At 71.7% G+C, this 22,810-nt stretch overlaps 1 protein-coding gene across 6 annotated transcripts in view; it reads right to left on the bottom strand.

Annotated features, from left to right (window-relative positions):
* The window catches only part of PLEC (plectin), a 63,240-nt gene extending 42,069 nt beyond the window's left edge, over positions 1-21,171 (bottom strand). Inside the window, exon 1 of one of the 6 annotated variants that reach the window (XM_062570775.1) lies at positions 20,988-21,171. In XM_062570775.1, the coding sequence (XP_062426759.1) occupies positions 20,988-21,147 (160 nt within the window). In that variant the 5' untranslated portion in view covers positions 21,148-21,171. Of the gene's footprint in view, positions 1-1,959; positions 1,980-2,512; positions 2,593-3,639; positions 3,710-6,027; positions 6,533-16,508; positions 16,614-20,987 lie in introns of those variants that run through there. The other 5 variants (XM_062570777.1, XM_062570774.1, XM_062570778.1 and 2 more) reach the window with 5 other exon arrangements.
* Positions 21,172-22,810: the final 1,639 nt, after the last annotated feature.

Genomic DNA, 22,810 nt, shown 5'->3' with positions numbered 1-22,810 from the left:
AATGCCATGCACGGATCTGCATGCGGAAACCACAGCCAACGCCCTGGAAAGTAGTGTGTGTGTGGGGGGGGGAGCGGGGCAGGACCACAGCCTGTGCCCTCCATGTCTGCAAGCACCTCCGAGGACAAGGAGCTGGCAGGAGGGGCTGCAGGAGGGGCTGCCCGTGGCGTGGCTGTGCCAGCTGCACAGGGACCCCCACAGCACCCGAGGGGTCTCACGGCACACGGCTCCAGGAAGCACTGGACCAGGCTGTGCCCCATGGCTGGGTCTCCCTATGCACCAACCTGCCCCCCCCCCCGACCAGCTGCATGGCACGGAAGGAACTGAGCTGCAGCACTTCAAAGGGGATGCCGAGAGAAGCAGACGCTTGACCACATCAGCACCTCACCGCCGGACCGCAAAGCCTTCCCGCCGCCCCGGCCGGATTCGCCACAGCGCCTTCTGCGGAGCGAGTGTGCCATGCTGCCAGCACCCCCGAGGCCCCTCCGCCTGCGCCAGGCAGCCTGGCTCCTCGGCTGCTGCATGCAGGAGATGTAGCAAGCAGCCGGCGTTGCCCTGGGGCAGGGCGGTGCGGGAGCATCTGCAGCAGGACACTGCTGCAGCAGGTGGAGGAGACAGCGGCACTGGCCGGGGGGGCTCCACGAACCACGTCAGCGAGGCATGCACCAAAATAACCTGCGTATGCTGTGCTAGCAGCTGAGGTGCAGCCTGGCCAAGGAGGGAGCAGGCCAGTCCTGCCTGCCCTTCCCAGCAAGGACGTGGCCCCCATGCTGTGCTTCTGCTGGAGACCCTGGGCCAGCTCCACCTGGGATGCTCCTGCTCGGCTGCAGCCCTCGGCGGCGGCACCACTGGCTGTGCAGCCACTGCCACTGCGCCCCGTGCTGAAGCCTCCAGCCAAGCCGCCTGGCCGGCGCTCTCCTGCCCCGTGGCGCACTCCTCACAAGCCAGCCTCCTGCTCTTGTACCCCCATGCATGGGGAGACACAAACATCCTTCGGATTCGGGACCTGGCCTTGCTGACAGCCCGCAGGCACCAGGCTGGTGCCAAAGCTGCCAGGGGCCTGCAGGCCACCACCACCCTGCAGTGCCTGGCGGCAAGCGGCCTGGTGCCCAAGCTCGCCCGGCGCAGCACTGCATGCCCGGCCCCTCCGCTGTTCCCTTGTCACAGCCCTGTCCCCAGAGGCATCTGGCACCTTCCTATCCCAAGGAAACACCTGCCACTTCCAAACAGGGAGATTTCTGTCTGGGCACCCAGCACCCATGGCTGGCGCAAGCCCCTGCCCCGGCGCCCACAGCAGGGAAGCGTCCCTGAACTGTGGAAGGGACACGCTGCAGGAGGGATAGGGACCGCGGGGGCTCAGGGCAACCTTGCACGCCTACGCAGCCCCAAGACACAACCGGTTCTGGGAAGCACTCCTGCCCGGACACCGCTCTGCAGACCCTGCTCTTACCATCAGCCCTGGGCACGGGGCCAGGCGGGAGGGCATCTCCGAGCGCTGCTGAGTCACCTCAGCACGCCCGAGGCTGCATCCTGCAGGGATGCCATGCACCCTGCGCCAGCACGGCTCTGCCCAGGCCCCCAGAGCACACAGCGCTGGGTGCCCCCTTGCACCCCCCGGCAAGCCTCGCCCCCCCCTCCTTGGACAGTGCACCCCATGCCGGCTCCCCAGGACCACCCGGTGCAGCGCAGCCCAGCGCCGCCAGCACCGGCGCGGGCCCCGAGGTGCCCCAGCTCCCGCCCGGTCCCTGCCCGCGCCGGGGAGGGGGCCCGGCCGCCCCCGCACAGCGCCGCGGCGCCTCCCGCCCCGTCGGCGCGGCCGGTCCCTCCCCCGCCGGGGCTGGGCAGGTTCCGGGGGGGCGGGGCGAGGGGCGGCCAGGACCGCGGCTCCGCCGCCGCCGCCAGACCGAGCCCCGCGACGGGGAGTGGCGCCCGGGCCGAGCCGGGCCGAGCCGGACTCACCTGCATCGCCCGGTTCGGCGCGGCGCCGCCAGTACCAGACCAGGGCGAGCGACACCGCGTGCCCCGCCGCCACCAGCGACGGGAACAGCGAGCCGGGGTCGTCCATGGGGGCGACAGGACGCGGCTCCGCGGGGACACCTGCGTCCGGCTCGACTCGGGTCGGCTCGGCACGGCACGGCTGCCGGCGGCCGGGCCCGGCGGGGCTGGGACGCGCCAGCGCCCGCCCCCCCGGGCTGCTCCCGCTCCGCCTTAACCCCTCCCGGCCCGCGGCACGGAGCCGCCTTCTTGCCCGGCGGCTGCGCCGCGGCCGCCGCACCGGCAGGATCGGGCCCGAGGGGGGGCGGCCCCAGGCCCGGCGCCAGCGCATGCCCGCGGTGCCCTCCCCCGCCTCGGGTCGCGCCGCGCCGCGCCGGGCCCGGCCGCCCCCCCGGGCCGGGCCCCCCAGGCCTTCGCCTATCACTCACAGTCCGGCTTTTTATATCCCAGGGCGCCCCGGCCGGGCGGCGCCAGCCCTCCCGGCCCCGCTCGGCCCGGCCCGGCGGCGGTCACCTACCCGGCACGACCTTCATGGGCAGGCAGGGTGCGGGCAGGACGCGGGCAGCGCGGAGCGAGGGCGCAGCGCGGCTCGGCCGGTCACCGCCGCGGGGGAGGGAGGGAGCGGGCGGGCGCCGATATAAATAACCGGGGCCCGTCATGGTGCCCGAGTTAGAACATGACACGGGCAGGGGCGGGACGGGCCCCTGCGACAGGACGGAGCGGCCCGACCCAACCGTGGGACCCCCGGACCCCCACCGGGACGGTCTGTGAGAGCCCCCCGGGCCGCCCCGACGGCAGCCCCGGCCGCGCTGGTCCCCGGGTCGGGCTGCTCCCGGACCGGCCGCCGCAGCGGTTCGGGAACAGCCCGCACAGACGTCTCGCCGGTTAGCTCGCACCCGCCGGGGCGGAGAGGGTTAACTGCAGACGGCCCGTCGGGGAATTAATTACCCTGGCACTAATTCCTTGGAAAATAGGCCCTGCCTCACAGAAGAAACTGCCTAGCGGGGCCTCTGCGGGGTGTGCCGGGCCCGGACCGCGGGGCCCCGCTCCGCCCGCCCCGGGGCTGCACCGTCCCGGCGCCCCCCAGCAACGGGCCGACGGCGCGGCCCTGTCCCAGCCAGCAGCGAAATCCAGCCCTGGTTTTCCCGCGCCGGCTGCCCCGAGCGCAGGGAAGACCCGGACCTGGACTTCCCGGCTCGGCCGGAGCGGCGAGACGGTTGGCTCCCGGCCGGACCCCGGGGGAGCAGCCCGGGAGCGGCTGGGGGGCACCAAGGCCGCGTCCCCCCGCAGGGACCGGGGAAGAGGCGGGGACCCAACGCCCTGGGGCTCCTCCGGGCCGGTGGGGCTGGGGACCGTGGCACAGAGCCGAGACACACGCAAGCCGGGCTGGGCACGGAGCCAGGGTGCGCTGGAGCGGGGCCGTGCACGGGGCTGGGACGGACCGGAGCGGGGCTCAGCTCGGGGTTGGGCACGGAGCCGGGCCGCGCCGGAGCCAGGGTGCACCGGAGTGTCGGTGGGCGCCAGGTATGTCATGGAGCCAGGCTTTGGGGCACAGCTGCCCCTCCCCGCGTCCCCCACCCCATCCCGCCGGGGCAAGGGAGGGGAGAGACCCACAGCAGGTGGGTGGGACAGCCCCGTCCCTACCTTGGCCCTGCTGGATGAGGTCCTCCATGAAGTACCTGCCGTCCTCCCAGTCCATGGCTCCGGCTGCCCCGGCGCTTCCGATGCCGTCTCGCCCGGGCAGCTCCTCGCACACCCCCTGCCAGCGCGCACCGGGCCGGCCCGCCCCGTCCGAGCAAGCCCGAGCAAGGCCGGTGCCGGGGCCAGGCGCGCAGCGAGCGGCTCAGCGCCTGCCCTGCAGCGAGCAGCGAGCGCGCAGCATCGCGGGCCGGGCCGGGTCCAGTTCCCACGCCCCTGGGCCCCACAGCCTCTTTGCTGGCCCTGCTCGGCCACTTCCCGCCGCTCCCTCGCCGGCAAAGCACATGGGAAGGGAACCACGGGCTCAGCCAGGCCGGAAAATCCCACCAGGCCCTGCGAGCCCTGAGCAGCAGTGGCCCGGCCCAGCCCAGCCCGGCCCCGGCCCCGGCCCAGGGGCTGCGCCCAGGCCATGCTGCCAGCCCCGGCCCTGGTGAGTGGCACCCACCGGGCAGGTCTCCGGCCCAGCCGCACCGGGCACCCCTCCCCCGGAGCGGGGACACACCACTGGGGTACAGGGAGAGGGGTGTGGGGAGACGGTGCATAGCGATGCCATGGGGCCAGAGCCCAGCACAGTACCTGGGGGGGAACTGACCCTGTGGGAAGAGGAGCATGGGGAGAGGGTGCACAGCGATGCTGCAGGGCCAGAGCCCAGTGCAGTGCCCGAGGGGGACCGACCCTCGGGGTGTGGGGAGAGGGTGCACGGCGATGCCATGGGGCCGGAGCACAGCACAGCGCCCGGCGGGACGGACCCTGGGGATGTGCAGAGCAGCGCGCGCAGCGTCTCCGCAGGCCCAGGGATGGTGGGCAGCAGGGCACACAGCAGCTCGGCAGCAGGGCCGGATGCCCTGTACCCATGGGGGCACAGTCTCGCCGCGCCACCGCGCAGCACAGCCCTAGGGCCAGCCCCCCTGCCCGCCCCCCCCTGCCCACGGGGCTGAGCTGACTCACAGCCCTGGACGAGGAGCTCTGTTTCCTGCTGGAAACTTGGAGCAGTGGTGGCTGCCCAGCAGCCGTGAGGCTGAGTCACCAGCCAGGCAGGGGCGCAGGGAGGGCCCGGCAGCGCAGCGCGGCCGTCGGCGTGGCCTCTGGGCGCAGGCCACAGCTGCCCCCTCCTGCCCGGGAGCGGATGCCACTGCCCCCGCCGGATCCAGCTGCCGCGGCGCCCCCGGCAGCGGATCGTGTGTCGGGATCGCGTGTCAGATGGGGGCCGGGCCCGCGGGGGCCCCACACCTCAGCAGCGAGGACATGGGGCAGCCTCCCCTGCAGCCCTTGGCTGCCGGGAGCCCCCTCCCCACGGGCCACCCCAGCTGCTGCCGTCCATCTCCCCCGCCCCACTGTGTGTACACAGCCAGCCCCTGGGGCTCAGCCCCACAGCACAGCTGCCCCATGACACTCTACCCACAGCACGGCTGCCCCATGGTATGGCAGCCCCACAGCACAGCTGCCCCATGACACTCTACCCACAGCACGGCTGCCCCATGGTATGGCAGCCCCACAGCACAGCTGCCCCATGGCACTCTGCCCATGATGCTGCAGCCCCACGGCACTCAGCCCACAGCATGGCAGCCCCACGACGCAATCCCTGGGCACGTAGACCAGTGCCCGCGGCGGAGAGCCCTGGCTGGGCCCGGCCCCGTCGAGGGTCCCCAGCTGCCGAGCGCCGCGCACAGCCCCCGCAGCCCACCCTGCCAAACTGCTTCTCACCCTGCAGAGCCCAGGTTGCCCTGGGGAGCCGGCACCAGCACCCCCGCGCAGCCAGAGACCAGTCAGGGGACAGCCCCGACCCAGGCTCTGTGCCCTCTCCCAGGCCCAGCCCGAGGCCGGGGTGCCAGCCGGGACAGGCTCCCCTCCTACCCCACAGGGCGGGGGGCTCTGCCAGCCCTGGGCTTGGGAGACACGCGCCCTCCTCCCGCATCACGGCGTGCCAGCAGACCCATCTCCTCCTGCCCCCCCCCAGCAGCTCCCCGGGCAGCACAGGGGTTGCAGGTGCCCTCTGCCTCCGACCTTGGGCGGGGAGGGGGAGAGCAGCCAGGCGGGGGGAGCGCTGCCAGTGGGCAGGGGCAGAGGAGACACTGCCAGCAGCAGGGCCACTGTCCCGTCTGCCTGGGGCTTGCTGGGGCTGCAGGGCTGAGGGCAAAAGGGGCCACAACGCACCACGGGGGGAGCGCCCGGGCCTGGGGCCGTGGCTGAGGAGGGTCCGCGGGCCGCAGGGCTCCCGGGCTGCAGAGACCAAACGAGGGGGTCGGGGCCCTCCTCCCGCCCCAGCCCCGGGACTCAGAGCCCTCCCGGGGCGTGGAGCCCCCTCCCGCCGCCCCCTCGGGGGCCGGTGGCTACCTGGGGCTGGGCCGGGCTCCGGGGCTGCCCAGGACGCTCCCCCCGCGGCGGCGGCGGCGGTGACGGCAGGCTCCACGTGCTGCTCGCCGGCCTCCTCCTTCCTGCGGTAGGCCAGCCGGGCGCCGCGGGGCTCCTCGCCGCCGGCGGGACGCGTCCTGGCCGGGGCGGCGGGGCGGCGGGCGGGCGCGGGGGCGGCGGGGCGGCGGGTGCGCTGCAGGGACAGCGGCACGATCTCGGGCGGCAGGCGCAGGTACTGCCGCAGGTAGGCGATGCCCTCGTCGGTGAGGTACCAGTAGAAGTGGCGCCAGGCGAAGGTCTCCCGCACTAGCCCGCGGGAGCGCAGCGAGGCCATGGCGCGGATCACCTGCAGGTTGGGGACGCCGGGCAGCTGCGGGTGGGCGCGCCGCGGCCGCCGGTCCTTCTCGGCCACCAGCACGCCCTCGCGGAACAGCAGCTCCAGGATGGCGCGGAGCCGCTCCAGCGGCATCAGCATCCCGGCCACCATGGTGCACGGCGCGGCGCGGCTAAGCCCGGCGCGGCTCGGCTCGGCGCGGCTCGGCTCGGCGCGGCGCGGCGCGGCCCGGCCCGGCGGCTCTCTGCAAGCGGCGGGGCAGACTGGCGGCGGCTCCACCTCCCGCCGGGCTGGGCGCGGGGGGGCCGGGGCAGGCGGCGGCACACGCTCCGCGGGCAGCCCTGACTCAGCAGCCCCTCCCCGGCCCCGCCGCCGGGGGGGGCCGCGGCCGGGCCTGCCCGGGGCTCCCCCGCTCCCTTTCCTCGCAGCTTCCCCCCTTGGGGGGGGTGGGGGGGGGGTCGCGCCCGACACGCCGACCCACGCGACGCGACTGCCGCGGCGGCGGCCGTGGGAATGGCCGCGGGGCGCCGGCCGCCCCCTCCCCACGCCGCGGCCGGGCCGCCGCGCACGCCGCGGCCCCGGAGAGGCACCGGCAGGCCCCGGCGCACCCCGCCCGCCGCGGCCCAGGCGCCGCTGGCCCCGGGCCCAAGGCGAGGGGGGCCGGGCCGCCTTAACCGCCTCGGCGCCGGCTGCTGCTCGGGCGGCAGCGGGGAGCGGCGCGCCCGAGCCCTCCCCCCCGGGGCGCATGGCGCAGCCCGGCAGCGGGGGCCCACGGGCGGGAAGCGCCCTGCCGGGGACGTGGCTCCTGCGCCCCCCGCCCCGGGGCAACGGCAGGAGGAGGAAATAGGGCAGCGCGGCCTCGCCCGGGCCCGCCCCCGCCGGCGGCCCTCGCCCCCCCCCGGCCCGGCCCAGCTCGGCCCGGCCCACCTCGAGGCAGTGGCCCCAGCGCTCCCGGCGCGGCCCCACCACCTCTCCGCACACCGGCGACGTGCACCGGCCCGGGGCCGCATCCTGCCACCGTCGATGTTTGCTCTGCTCCTGCCCCTGTTTGCACAGGGGTGGGTGCCGGCAGGGCTGGGCACGGGGGTGCCCTGCAGCTCCCTTGGGTGTGCGCCACACCGTGCAGTCCCGGATGCTGCTTTACCCCCTGTGCCGGGTGTCCTGCAGGCAGGAGGGAACGGTGCAGCTGCCGGCTGCAGCAGCCCGCAGGGAGCAGAGGGCAGGCCCAGCATCCTCACAACAGGGCCGCTGCACGAAGCCCGTACTCTGGGGGGGCTTTGCTTCCCGCACCGTGCAAGGGGCACCAGATGCCCCAGGGCAGAGCAGCGGGGCACAGCTGCCATGCGCAGGCTCCCCAAACACCCGCACGAGCATACAGCCCAAAGAAACAGCACCACCAAACACCCTGTGCAGGGGGCCGAGACCTCATCCCAGATGCACCAGCCAGGGACACCGCTGCTGCACCGGGGACGCGGGTGCCCGCGAGCCTCAGCAGCCAGAGCTGTTGGCCCTGGCTCGGAGGGACACAGGCAATGGGATGGCCCAGGCGCCCGCCAGAGAGCCCCTGCTCCGCTCTCCGAGGTTTTCCCTCTCCTGAGGGCACACCCAGCGCTCCTCAGTGCAGCCCTGCCTGGGACTGATGCTGCAAGGGGACGGCGCCCGTGGCCAAGCCCCACGTGCACCCAGATCATTTCCTACCTTGAGTCACACGTCTGCACTGGCTGCCAATCTCTGCTCTCCAAGAATTGCAAGGAGGGACTCTGGCAAGCTGCAGGGCACCCAGGATGCCCAGGACTCATTTGCCCATTCTCCCATCTCCAACATTAGCTCAGAGCCAGCACGAGGCTTGCAATGGCCTTCGGGGTGTCTCTGGGTTCAAGAGGTCCCACAACGGAGCAACCTGAGACTTCCTGGGACCCATGCCTGAGACGAGAGTGGGAGGCTGCTCCTGGGACGCCGCCAGCCAGGGCTCCTAAACAAAGCCGGGTCAGGCTGGGCCAGCCTGGCAGCAGGACACGGCTGCCGACAGAGCGCCTGGCGCACAAGGAACCTCCCCAGCACCAGTGCAGGGACAGGGTGGCCTTGGGGACAGCAGGAGCTGCAGAAGCACCACCTTCCCCCAGATCCAATTCCCAGCTGACTGCGTAACTGGAAACAGTGTGGCAATGGGGTGCGCTAGGATTTAGAGATGAAGTAAGAGGCTGGTGGGAAGAGGAGACCAGGGCCCAGGTACAGGTCATCCAGCTGAGCACAGGTAGGGCTGTGCAGGCCCCGGCCTCGCTCGCGTTGGAGGAGCACCACTGCACCGGGAGTGCTTCTTGCTACGCAAGGGCCACAGGACCCCAAAACCACAAAAGCTGTTGGTAATATCAGCCGCGCTGCTCAGGGGAGGAGGTCCACAGCATGGGACTTGCACAATCTCCCTGTGACTCTGATTTGAGAGAGAAGAGACCGGGGAGGAGGAGCAGAGCCTCACTGCACCCAGCTACGCCCGGGCGCATGCTGGTGGCTGCCGCAGACCCAACACCACAGCAGGAGAAGAGCAAGTACATGAGACCAGCTCCGATCCCAGGCAGCCCATCAGACAGCGACATTCAGGCAGCAACGAGTGCGCCGAGCTGCACGTGCACCGGCACCCAGCACAGCCCTGAGGTGTGGCCCTGCCACCCCCTTGCAACGGCACACCTAGTGCCATGCCAGCAGAGAGGAAAGCCCCACTGGAAGGCATCATACACATGACCTTTCCCCTTCCCGCAGGCACCTCCCGCCGTAGGTTCAGGACGGCACCTGGCACGGCCCCATGCACGGTGCCCCAGACCCCCAGCCATCGCCCCAGGGCATTTGGGAGGCGTGGGAAGAGCAAAGGTGTGCCCAGCTGGCTCTCAGTCTGGAGTTCACTGCAGCAGCCACATTCGGCCTGCCGGGGCGCCGGCGCAGGCAGGGCTCTCCCACAGCCCTGGCTGCACCTGCAGCAGCCGGTTTGGGGGCCGCGGGGAGCCCTGGCTGCAGCGCTCCCCGCTCCGCCCAGGAGTCCCCCTGGGGCAGGCAGGGCGGCAGGAGCCAGTCGCGCCGGATCCCTCTGCTCCGCTCTCCACCCCGCCGCCCCAGGTGGTCCTTATCCCCAGGACAGGGAGGGGTCGGGGACGTGCCACCAGGCCCCTGGCAGACAACTAAGGTGCCCAGCACGCAACAGCCCTCAGCACCAGCTCTCCCCACGTGCCAGCCTGCACCTTGGGAGCAGGGCATGGGCACTCCCAGAGCGCTGCGCTGATCTGGGAGCAGGAGGGACCTGTGCAGGGCTGGTGCCCACATTGGCACTGGAGAGCGGCACCCCAGACCGGACCAGCCCCAGCCACGGGAACAGCCAGGACTAGGGGCTGGGATGGAGCCAGCTGGGATGCACTCAACACAAACCAGGGGGGACCAGGCGGTGTACATCAGCACAGGGCTCCTCACAACCTGCTGCAAGCATCAGCAATGACCTTGCTCTGTGCAGGTGTGCTGGGCTTGTGTCCTCCAGAAAGGCCCCCACAAGGCTCTCCTGCGCCACGTGTCCTCCAGCACCAGCTCCCCATCCCAGCTGCCAGCACACTCTGTTCACTGCCCCAAAGGCAGCCCTAGCCCTGCCCCTTTGCAGCACCGGGGTCACCTGGCAGCACCGAGCCCCATGTTTGGGGGTGCAGCGACAGTCCAGGCGTGTGAGGGCAAAGCATCCCTTGCTTCCACCTGCCCCACAGCCCGAGCCCTTGCTTCGAGCTGTCTCCGTGCCCGCAGGCCTGACCCTGCGGGACGCACCCACTCCCGGCCTTGCGAACGGGTCACTGCAGCAAGCCAGGCTGCCCACCGGGAAGTGCCGAGTCAGCACCCGTTGCAGTGATCCAACGCGATGTGACAGCGGAGCCGGCTCCGGCGTCCAGCCCCCGCCTTCCCCCCCCTCCACGCCCTGACGCCAGAGACGCTGGGCACCATGCCAGCACCCCCGCCCCGCGCTTCCCCCTCCCCAGCGTGCCACCTGGGACACCGCCTGCTCGGGAGCCCTCCACAGCCCCCCAGGCACACGGCTCTGCCCCTTCCCCCTGCAGCCCTGCTCCAACTCCCCCCTCCGCCACGCACCGGCTCGACTCCCCCAGGACGCAGCCCCACACAGCCACAGCCCTCCCACGAGCTCTCCTGCAGTGACCAAAGGCCTTGGCACTGCCCAGCCACACGAGGCTTCACACGGGGCATGAGACCCTCCAGACCCAGGTGCCCAGGTCCAGAGCTCATGTCTCTGCACTATCCGCTACAGGGTGCACGTGCAGTAACAGCCTCCTGTACCCGGGGCAAGCATCACTCCCCACCAGCGGCCCGGGCCACGCACTGCACTGCGCTCCCCCGGCCTCGGGCCCGGGAACTGCCTCACATGAGCCGCATCCTCCCCGGCGAGGTGCTGGCGCTGCCTGGCCAGCCCCCAGCTCTGGCGCAGGGCGCTCCGCGGCAGGCGCCTGGGCAGCTCTCGCTGCAGGGGCCGCAGCTCCTGGCCTGGCACCGCCGCTGCCCCCACCTTGGCGCCGGTGACTGGGACCATCACGGCCAGCATTAGCGGGGCACGAAGGGTTTCCCGTGCTGAGCCGGGAACAAAGGAGAGGCTGTTTGTGGAGGGCACTGCGGACAGAGCCAAGGGAGGCCTGGAAGCCTCAGCGAGCCGGGGCCGGATTATTAATGAAGACGGAATCGGCGGGGGTCCTCTGGCCATGCCTGTTCTCACGATAAATCAGCCTGGTGGCAGCCTGGGCTCTGCGGGAAGGGGGCTGAGCCTGGGCTCCCCCCAGCTCGGCACGGCCAGGCCAGGCTCATGTGTGGCCCCACCATGGGTGCCAGCCACCTCCGAGGGAGCCCCCACCTCATGAGCTGTTCTGCACCCAGGCAGGGACTGGAGAGAGCCTGCAGTGCAGAGCTGGTCTCCCTGAGCCCCGCAAGCCCAGCCTGGCCCTGACCTCCACGCTGCAGCGCGTCAGGGCAGTTGCCTGCAAGGCGGCTGCCTGCCCGCTGCAGTCTGCCCCGGACGGGAGAGGCACATGCGATCCGGGTCACGGCCAGCATCCCAGTGACGAGCATCCGTGCAGCATCATCCGCAGGCATGCATCACCCAGCACCACCGCCCCCCAGCTCCCCACAGCCCCAGCAGCCCAAAGGCACCCTGCTCCCCTAGGCGGGCTCCAGCCCAGCACCCCTGCAGTGGGCTGCCTGCAAAGGCGCTGGCACTGCGGCAGGGCCCCCAGGCCCTGCCGGGATGCATCCACTGCCGCCCTGCCTGCGCTCAGCTCACGAGGCTGCCCGTGCCAGGAGGGCTGCAGGGCCCGTTCCGCACGGTTTGCCAATGCTGATGGCAATGCGGGATGCAGGCGGGATGCAGGCAGGAGCACCGCAGGGATGCAACGCCAGCCCACCAGGCCCCCTGCACCCACGGGCTCAGGCACCCAGCAGGCCAGGAGCTCCCCCCCAGCCGCAGCTGCAGCCCCCCACAGCCGGAATCACGGCCCTCGCCCCACGGACGGGGGGTGGCACAGGGCCCGCACCCCGCACCCCTCGCTGCCGCTGGGCCCGGGCAAGGTGACCCGGGCGATCACGCCGCGCCGGTACCTTTGAGCGAGACGATCTCGTGGTGGATGGAGCGGGACGTGTCCATGGCCCGGCCCGGCTCGGCCCGGCCCGGCGCGCCGCGGCCCCCCCGCACTTATGGGGCGGCCGCAGCCAATCAGGGCCCGGCCGCCCCGTCCATTGATCTAGAAACGGATCAGCGACTGCGGCAGCCCCGCACGCCCCGGCACGGCCCCGCCCCCGGCACGGCCCCGCCCCCTGCTCCGCCCCCCCCGGTGCACGGGCCCCGGCACGGCACGGCACGGCACGGCCCCCCCAGCCCTGCCCACCGCAGCGCAGCTACACCCCTAGGCACAGCCCCCCACCCCAGTCCAGCACGGCCCCCCCGGGTCACGGCCTCTCCATCCACCCGCTGCAGCACAGCCACATCCAGAGGCGCAGACCCTCCATCCCCACACCGTCCAGCACGGCCCCCGCCATGTGCACAACCTCCTCCATCCCCACACTGTCCTTCACGGCCCCCCCCATGTGCACAACCCCCTCCATCCCCACACCGTCCAGCACGGCCCCCCTCCATGTGCACAACCTCCTCCATCCCCACATCGTCCTTCACGGCACCCCCCCATATGCACAGTCCCCTCCATCCCCACACTGTCCTTCACGCCCCCCCCATGTGCACAACCCCCTCCATCCCCACACCGTCCAGCATGGCCCCCCTCCATGTGCACAACCCCCTCCATCCCCACATCGTCCAGCATGGCCCCCCTCCATGTGCACAACCCCCTCCATCCCCACATCGTCCAGCATGGCCCCCCTCCATGTGTACAACCTCCTCCATCCCCACATCGTCCTTCACGGCACCCCCCATATGCACAGTCCCCTCCATCCCCACACTGTCCAGCACACTCCCCCCCATATGCACACTCCCCTCCATCCCCACACCGTCTGGCACGCCCCCCCTCCATGTGAACAGACCTCTCCATCCCCGCACTGTCCACCTTGGCCCCCCCTTCATGTGCACGGTCCCCTCCATCCTGCCCCCGCAGCCCTGGCTCACCCCCAGCCCAGGGCTCTCCTCTTTGCCTGTCAGGCTGCATTGCCTGGGGCCCATCACCATGGTGTCATGCCCAAAGAGCAGGGCTGCCCCATGCTGGCAGCAGCAAGGGAGTAAGGGAGGGAGATGGGGGAGAGCAGGTGCAAAACCTGCTGCCCTGGCCGACCGCTCCGTGGAGAGGGGACACTTGTCCTCGGGGAGAGCCGCACCCCGGCCCGGGTAGGGGTCTGGGCTGCGCTCCCGGGGGTCACCGGTCCAGCCCAGCCCGAACCCCCAACTGTCTGGGACCGGGCAGGGATCCCACCTAGCACAGGGCGTCTCGACTGGTCTCATCCTGCCGCAAGCCTCTGTCCGCCTTGGTCCAGGTCTCGGGGGACAGCAGCCAGCACCGTGCGCACAGCGGGGATGGGGTAATGGGGACTACTCTGGGAAAGGAGCTGCCGCACAGGGCCCTGCTGCGCTGCCGGCCCTGCTGCTCTCCGCATAGCGCCCCACACTCCCGGCACCACCTGGGGAAGGCGCTGCTGGCATCACTGCGGAGCACCGGCACCCTCCGAGGGCTCCCAGCGGCACACAGAGGGTGGGAGCGGGGCCAGCACGCAGAGCCCAGGGCTCCCTCCCGGAGAGCCTGCCATCCTCATCCCAATCCCCATCCCAATCCCAATCCCCTTCCCATTCCAAACCCATCCCCTCCCCATCCCACATCCCCATCCCTCATCCTTCATCCCCATTCCAACCCCACCCGTCCCCATCCCCATCCCATCCCCATCCCCTGGCACCGCCGAGCTGGCTGCAGCCGCGGCCGCCTGGCACGGCCCCGCTGCGCTGGTGGCACACCAGCCCGGCCCCTTACGGGAAGTGCCGCCGGCCACCGCCGCACTGCAGCCCGTCCGCCAACCCAGCAGCGCTGCACCCCACAGCCGCTAAGGGGTAGCCCCACAGCACCGGGCCGCCCCGCACGCCGCCGCTGCCTGGCCTTTCCCCCTCGGCCAGCGCCACGAGGCACACGGCCGCCCTGCCCCACGGGCCGGCGTCCCTGGGGCGGTGGAGCGGGGCGGTGGGGCTGGCGGGCGCTGCCCCCCGGGCGGCAGGGGCCTGGCGCCCGCGGCAGACGCCAGCTGGAGTCGGGCCCGGCGCGCTCCATGCGGCGCCCGGCTGGGAAGCCCTGCTCGGCGGCTGTTCGCAGGGCTGGCCGGCGGCCAGGTTTCGGTCGCTTTACCACGTGCTCCGCTGACGCTGCGCAGCGATACGCCGCTAACCGGCAAACACGGAGGCACCGCGGCAAGCGCCGCGCTGTGCGGGTGGCACCGGCCCCCCACAGCCCCCGCGGCAGAAGACGCAGCCGGGGCGCGCTTCCCGGGGAGCGAGCTGTCCCCATCTCCCCGCCTCTCCCTTTCCTTGTCACCCGGCCTGGGGCTTCGCTGTGACTCTGCCCAGCCCCGACGACAGCTCAGCGTGACCGCAGCTTCCCGAGACCCTGCTGCCCTTTCCCTGCGTTGTCCTGGTGATTTATCGAAGGTGGACATCTGCAGAGCACAGCTCTCCACAGGAAGATGTTTTTAGGGCTTTGGGGTGCAAGTCATCCAGGCCTGCTGATTTCACAATGTTTGTGCCATGCCGAGACTGTTTAAAATGCTCTTTTGTTAGCAGTGGATTGGAATGCACTTCATCACCCTCCTGCAACACGAGCAGCTCATCCTGCCTCTCTCCAAACACAGAGCAGACATTTATGCAGCATGACTGCTTTCCCGCAGCAACAACAAATTCTCCATCTCAGCTAATAATAGGTCCTGTCTTGCCGGGATTCATCCCGCTACTGATGCACATAAGCTTTTTATCCTTACACGGCTGCCTGTAGCTTCCCCCGTTGATTTTGCGTGCTTTGCAAAGGGGATCTGCGAGCCCGGGTGCAGGCCCACAAGCACCAGAGCTGCTCTTCACTGGCAGGTCTGCGGGCAGGTTCCCATGCGCTGACGGTCCGCATGAGGCCCAGCGCCGGTCCGGATGCCGGCAGCCGGTCAAGCCGGCCGGTCCGGATGGCTGCACCTGCAGCAAGGCAAGGCCACAGCGATGCCGCCCAGCCCGGGGCCGCGGCACCAAGGAGTGCAGGGGCCAGCGCGCACACGCTGCCGTCTGCTGAGCTCCTCACTGAGTTGTCTCCTCTTTGCCCGCAGTGCAGCAGCTTTTTGCACAACCCCAAGGCTTCGTTCGCGCGTCCTGGCCCATTTGCTCAGCTTTGGGCAAGTCCGTCCCCTGCCCCGCGAGACCTCAAGCCTAACGCACCCACGTGCAGTGCAACGTCCCACTGCGCAGACACAGCTGGCGCCAGGGTGCAGCGGCTGCGGCGGTGCAGGCGAGAGGCGTCCTGAGAGGCTCCGCACTGCGGGCTCATCCTGCCCGTCCCACTCCACCGCCCCGTGGGCTGCCGCCCGGCAGCACTGCACCTGCCGCATGCGGGAGCCGGCACCCCGGCAGCTCCCACGCGGTCCCCGTGCCACGCAGCCAGCACACAGGGTGCCTGGGCAGCACGGCCCCGAACCTCCCCGGGCGGCCCCAGCACCAGCGCGGGTACCTGTCGCAGCCCGGCCACACGGGGCTGACGGAGCCGCAGCACAGTGGCACGCAAGCGAGTGTGCACACGGGCACCCTAGCCAGGGATGCCAAAAGCCTCCTCGGAGCCGGGCGGCGGGACGGAGCCGGGCTTGGCCGGGCAGGGCAAGCAGCCGCCGCTCCTCACCACCCCGGAGCGTGCGCGGGACGGCTGGCGTCGCCGGCTGCCCCGGCCCCAGGGTGCGCGGCGCGGCGGCGGGCAGGGCACGGGCCGCTCCAGCTCCCCTTGTAAGGACATGCCAGTCGGTGGTGCCGGCGCCGTGCCCGGGCCGGCCACGTGCCTGCCCCGCCGCTCCGAGGAAACCGGAGGAGCCGCATAGCTACCGAGATGCCAGCGCGCTGCCAAGCGCCGAGCGCCCCGTCCCGTTCCGTCCCACGCTGCCGGACCCTCGGCCGGGCCCTGCGCCACTGGGCGCCTGCCCTTCCCCCAGTGCAGCCAGCTGCAGCCCCCCACGGTACAGGCCCCCCACCTCCGGCCCCCAGGGCTCAGCCCAGCCCCACAGGCCCCCCGAAACGGGACCATCCCCCCCGCTGCAGCCCCCCGGGCCCCCACCAGCGCCGACCCCGTGGCACAGCCAGCCCGCGAACCCGTGGTGGCAGACCCCAGCCCCCTTGGGACCCCAGCCCGGGGCTCCCCCGGTCGCACCCGCTCTGGGGTTTCTCGTGCCCCCTGCTCCAGGGTCTCGCGCGCCCCCCGGGCACCGTAACCCCAGAGAAGGAGGTGGCGGCGTGGGGCAGCCCCCGGCGGCGGCACCCGGAGGGGTCCCAGCAGCCCACCGCCCCGCGGGAGCCGGCGGGGCCGAGCCGGGCGCCGGCAGCGCCCGACGTGCCCTATTACGGGAAGGGACGCGCGAAGCTCCCGCGGCGCCGGCGCGGGGCCGCTACCTTTGTACCGCTCCCGCACGTCCTCGTAGGCTCGGAGGAAGTCCTGCTCCTCGGGGTTGGGGGGCAGGCTCCCCAGGTCGTAGGCGGCCATGGCGGGCGGCGCGGCGCGGCGGGCCGGGGGCTGCAGCGTGGGCCAGCGCCGCCTGCACGGCCCTGCACGGCCCTGCACGGCCCGGCCCCGCCAGACATGACATTCCAGCCCGCCCGGCCCTACCCCTTAAAGGAACAGCCGGAGCCGGACACCGGAGCCGCCGCCGGGCACCGCCACTGTGGGCATGGCGGGAGCGCCCTGCGCCCCCCAGCCGGGCCGGGCCGGGCCGGGCCGGGCCGGGCCAGCGGCACCCAGCCAGCGGCACCCGGCCAGCGGCCCCGCGTGCACCCCGGGGCCGGCGGCGTGAGGGGTTGAGCGCGGGGGCAGCCGGCATGGGGAGCCCCTGCCCGGGGCAGGCTGCGACCCCGGGCCGGCGCAGGAAGCTGCCGGCCCCCAGCGCGTGCCGTGGGCCGCCCCGGTGGGAGCCCAGCACCCCAGCTCGCCCTCACGGCTCCCCGGCACCGACCCCATCCGCTCGCGGCTCAGCGCAGACCCCAGGCTCGGGAATCGCCCCTTCCCTCCCACAGCCGGCGCTGCCCCGGAAAAGCCGGAGAGAAACCCCTCCCCATCCTGCCTGCAGACCCCCGGCTGCAGACCCCCGCCCTCCCCGCAGCAAGGGTGGGGGCTGGGCTGCGAGCTGCACCCCAGCCCGCCTGGAGCTCAACCCCATCCCACCGGGAGCTGCACCCTGGCCCACCAGGAGCTGTGCCCCATCCTGCCCCGAACTGCACCCCGGCCTGGCCAACTGGGAGCTGCACCCTGGCCTGCCCAGAGCCACACCTCAGCCCGGCCGATGAGGAGCTGCACCCCATCCCACGTGGAGCTGCACCCTGGCCTGCTAGGCCTGCATCCCATCCCACTGGGAGCTGCACCCCATCCCACAGGGAGCTGCACCCTGGCCTGCTAGGCCTGCACCCCATCCCACTGGGAGTTGCACCCCATCCTGCCTGGAGCTGCACCTCAGCCTGGCTGACAAGGAGCTGCACCCCATCCCACATGGAACTGCACCCCATCCCATGTGGAGCTGCACCCTGGCCTGCCCGGAGCTGCACCCTGGCCCAGCCAACTGGGTGCTGTACCCCGGCCTGCTAGGCCTGCAGCCCGGCCCACCCAGAGCTGCACCCCATCCTGCCCAGAGCTGCACCCCGGCTCGCCCAGCTGGGAGCTGCATCCCATCCCGCTCTGCCATCGTGTCCCCGCAGCCCGGGGGGGATGGGGACCTGGGTGGCTCTGGGCCGTCTGCTCTGCCCCGAGGCTGCCGGGGGGCCGTGAGAACAAGGAGTATTTTTAAATCTCCTTCTCCGAACTGAGGGCTGGCGGCGTTTCCAGGCCGGGTCGCAGCTGCCGTCCTTCCCAGCCCAGCACTGCTCACCGCCCCGGAGACCCGGCTCTGCCCCATCCCCAGTGCCACGCGGGAGTCCCCACTTCGGGGGGTGAGAGCTGCCCATGCGGGCAAAAACATGCGCCAGGGTGCGGGGACGGAGCCCGGCCAGGGGGAAACGCCGCAGCAGCCCGGGACGCGGGGACGCGTGGCGCCGGGAAAGCCGCGGCCATGCGATACCTGCCTGGAGCGGGACGGAGCGGTGTCAGCCCTAAATATAGAAGCTCAAAGCCCCCAGGAAACCCGATCCGCAGCCAGGAGCCGCTGGAGCCCAGCGCCGCACCAAAATAGTGCGGGGTGCCAGCCCCGGCAGGGCTCTGCATGTGGGGTGGCTCTGCCCCACACACACCCGCATGCTCCCACCTGCATGCCTCTGCCCCACGCACACTCACGGGCACACGCGCAGCCTGCCAGTGCAAACAGCCCTCCCGCTCCCGTGCGGCGCCGGACCCTCTCGACCCCATCCCGGGACCCCGGCAGGGCTGGCGCAGCAAGGCTGGGACCCCCAGGGACCCACACATGCATGCTGCAACCTCAGGGACCCCATTACCAGCTGGGTCCCTGGTGGCCCTGGGGACCCCTGCCAAACTGGGACCCCATGGGGAGACCATCAAAATTGGTGTCCACCGCCAGGCCAGGACCCCAAGGACCCCATCACCAGACTGGGACCCTGGGAGCCCATCTCCATCTGGGACCTGGGGCCCCCCACCAAGCAGGGCCCCGGGGACCCCGCTGCTGGCCGTTGCGTGGGAAGGACGGAGGACTGAGTCCCCTGGGCAGGGTTATGGGGTACCATCCCGGCTGGGGCCCCGACATCCGCCACACCACATCAGGAGCCGTCGGGCGAGGGGGGCACCCCGACACTGCAGACTGGCCTCGTGGCACCCAGCACCCCCAGACCCACAGGCACAGCACGGTCCCACTGGAGGCCTGGGGGCAGCAGGCACTCCCCAAGCACCCCAAGCCCCATGGGTACTGAGCCAGGGAGGACTCATAGTTCACACCGTACCCGTGGGAAAGCGCAGGGAAAAGCTCCCGCAGGGAAAAGAGCAGGGGAAAGGGAAGCCGCACCCAGGCGGTGTTGGGGGATGGGGCACCCCGCTGCCCGCTGAACATGGGTCAGGGGCAGTGCCGGGCTCGGGGCTGCGCCGAGGGGGCCGTGGGGCCGAGGGGGCCGTGGGCCAGGACGCCCTGCTCCTGGGACGGCAGCTAAATCGGGGACGAGGACGGGCGGTGGAAACAATCCAGCCCATAGCTGGGAGGCCAGAGCCTGTGACCGCCCTGCACCCCGAGCCAGCTGCCCCCCCACCGGTGTGGGGCAGGCGGGGTGTGTGTGTGGCCCCTCCTGGCACAGGGCAGTTTAAGGCATGTGCCCCCCCCAGCATGGGGCGGGCAGGGGTGCACAGCCCCCCTGGCATGGGGTGGGCAGGCAGGGGCACATGCCCCCCCTCCGGGCACAGGGTAGGCAGGGGGGTGTAGCCCCCCACCCCCAAGTGCACAGGGCAGAAGGGGGGCACGCAACCCCCCCCCCATGAGCGTGGGGCAGGACGCTGCTGCCCCCCAGGCCCAGCACACGCGGCGGCAGCTCCCGGGGCCACGTCCGTTCTGCCCGCGCTGACGGACGGGCGCTGCCGCGCCGCTGGGCACCCCGCCACGGCCCCCGGGGCCACCGCGGCCCTCCCACGGCCGCCGCCGTCGCTGCAGAGCCCGGGGACAGCCCGGCGGGGGGGCACGGCCCTGCAAGGGACCCGCGGGACGCAGCTCCCCGAGGGCCCTCTGACGGCAGCTGCCGTCGCTGCAGTGCGCTGCCGTGCGCTTGGCCCCGTGGCCAAGAGGAGCGTGTCCCCGAGCACGGGGCCCGCGTGTCCCCGGGGAGACACGACCGAGCAGGGCGCAGCCCCCAGCCCCTCCGCCGCACCGGCCCCGCTCCCACGGACCGGGTTCCTCTCACCAAGACACGGCGAGGTCTCGAGGCCCGTGGCTCTACGGGAGCCACGATCCCCGCTGGCCCCCCAGGGGACCCTGACCCGGTCCTGACCCCACACCGCTGCCTGTCGTGGAGACGCCCGGGGTGTCCGCTCCCAACGGGATCGGCAATCCCGGCATGGCACAGCCCTCCACATCTCCCAGCCTTCCAGTACGGCACGGAGCTCCCCGCCTCGGCGCCACGCTCCTGACCATTTTGGCATGGCACGATCCACCCTGCCTCAGCACCACGGTCCTGACCACTTCAGCATGGCACAGACCTCCCTGCACTGGTACAATATGGACCTCCCCCCGGCATGGACCTCCCCACCACAGCACTGCCACCCCAACCACCTCAGCACAGCATGGACCTCCCCACATCAGCACTGCCATCTGCCATCCTGACCATCTCAGCACAGCATGGACCTCCCCACATCAGCACTGCCATTCCAGCCACCCCACACACACTGTAGCACGGCCATCCTGACCACCTCAGCATGGCATGGATCTCGTCACAGCATGGACCTGCCCGCATCAGCACTGCCATCCCAACCATCTCAGCATGGCATGAACCTTCCTACATCAGCACTGCCATCCCAACCACCTCCCCATGCCACAGACCTCCCCACCATGGCACTGCCATCTCAACCACCTCAGCACAGCATGGACTTCCCTATGGCATGGACCTCCCCACATCAGCACTGTCTCAGCACCACTGTCCCAGTGCTCCTGGCACAGCACAGACCTCCCTGCTCAGCAATGCCATCCTAACTGCCTTGGTACTGCCATCCTGACTGCCTCAGCATAGACCGGCCGTCCCCACCTTGGCATCACGGTCCTGACCACCACAGCACAGCACGGACCTCCCTGCCTCAGCTCGGCACAGCCCAGGCCAGGGGGCACATGGTCGTGCTGTGCTTGCAGGTGCCCAGGTGCCCCTCACTGTGACACCAGGGAGGGGGCCGGGCAGTTTGCAGGAGCCCCCCAGCACCCCCGCGCAGTGGCCCAGCCCCTCACGCTGCCGCCTCCCCAGGAGCCCTACCTGCGATCCGGATGACGGCCCGCTCGGCGGGGTCCAGCACCGTCCCGTTGCCCGCGGCCGCCTTGGTGCGCTTGGTGCGCTGGTGCTTGGCCAGGTTCCAGGGCAGCGTGTCCCCGGGGCTGGGCGAGCTGCTGCTGCCACTGGAGCTCTCCTCCGCCATCGCTGCCGGCTCCCGGCTCCCCGCCGACATCAGCTCCTGCAGGAGAGGCAGCGTCAGGGCCCGGAGACGCCCGGCTCCCCATGGAGCAAAGTGCCCACGCGCACAACGTGCTGAGAGAACCCGGCCCGTGTCGGGGCGCGGAGTGGCCGCGTGAAGCCCCGCCACCGCGGCCGGCCGTCTCCACACAGGGGCTGCCGTGGGGCCGCGGTATGTCCGGTGGAGCCGCGGGGGCAAGGAAGGCGTGCGCAGGCCAGCAGGAGGGAAGATGCATGCAAGGGCAGGCGAAGAGCTGTGCACGGGGCAAAGAGGGGGACAGCTAGCGCCGGCAGGGCCATGCACTGGGCACGTGCCGGGGCCAAGCACCGGCCAGCCACCCCCAGACCCCTGTGCCCTTCGCTGCTCCGGATTCAGGCCAGTGAGCGGCACGGGGCAGGAGGGCGTCCCCGGCTGGAAAGGGCCCCAGGGAGAGGGCTGGAGGCCAGGAGCACCTTGGCAAGGGAAAAAGCCTGAGACAGGGAGGTAGCTCGGGGGAGGCCAGAGTCAGGGCCCACAGGAGCACGCAGTGCCGCGTGCGGGGAGGACGCAGCAGATGCTGCAGGTGCAGCGAGACACGGCTGGGCATGACTCCCAGGAGGGCCCGGGAGCGGTGCAACCCGCAGAGCCAGGCGGCCCACCAGCCCCGGTCCCACTCCGCTCCGGGGAACGGTCCCCGGAGAACGTGACGGAGGTTGCCAAGTGAAGCCGCCAACGTCAGCGGCCACCGGCAGCGAGGATGCTTCTGCAATTCCACCCCCTCGCACAGCGCCGCGAGAAGCCGTCTTCGGTTACATGAGCACATGCTATTTATTTCCACAGGGCGCCGCATCGCGCAGAGCTGGGCCTGGAAAGCGCTTCCGGCAGGTGAGCCGGGAGCGGGACGGGGATCCTGAGGCTGCCGGCTCGGACGGGGACCGCAGCGCTGGCCAGGCTCGCGGCCCGTCTCGCAGCGCGGGAGCGGGGTGCTGGGCACGCGGGGTCTGACCCAGACCCGGCACCTCCCCGACGCGGCACACTGTCGCCCCACTCCCGGCAGGATGCAGCCAGCCCGGCCCAAGCAGAGCCGCTGCCAAGCCCAGCTCCAAGCCCCAGGGACCTCGTGGCTGCCGAAGCACCGCGCCCAGAGGCCCAAAACTCCACAGATCCCCCCGCTGCTGGGAAGCGCCTGCTCGGAAGCGCAGCGGCCCTGCGGCTCGCCAGCGCGGCGGCTCTGCAATCATTTTAGCGCGGTCAAGAGGATTTTCCCCCGCCTCGAAGCGGTGGCGGCATTTTAGCCAAAAGCTTTCCAGCCAGGGGCCGGCACCAGGCTGGCAGCCGGGAGAGGCAGTGATGGGGATGGGGGAGCGGGGCTGCACGCAGAGCTGGTGCCCCACACCGGCCCTCACCCCACGGCCCAGATCCGAGGTGCCAGGTGCCCCCGCACCGCTCCCAGCCTCCCGTGGGGCTGCTGCCTCCGCACATGCATGCAGCCTGACAGGTGCCGAGCAGCCCCCCCCAGCACAGCCCACGGCCCCACACCCCACCCAGCACTGCACAGCCCCACAGTGCACACACAGCACCCACTCCTCTGCCGGGCACCGTGCCCCACAGCCCCTGCAGCATGGACCCTCCCCACCCCCAGCTACTG

Source organism: Rhea pennata, chromosome 2, assembly GCF_028389875.1.
Source record: "Rhea pennata isolate bPtePen1 chromosome 2, bPtePen1.pri, whole genome shotgun sequence".
Taxonomy (NCBI): Eukaryota; Metazoa; Chordata; class Aves; order Rheiformes; family Rheidae; genus Rhea; species Rhea pennata.
This window is presented reverse-complemented; position numbering and strand designations above follow the sequence as displayed.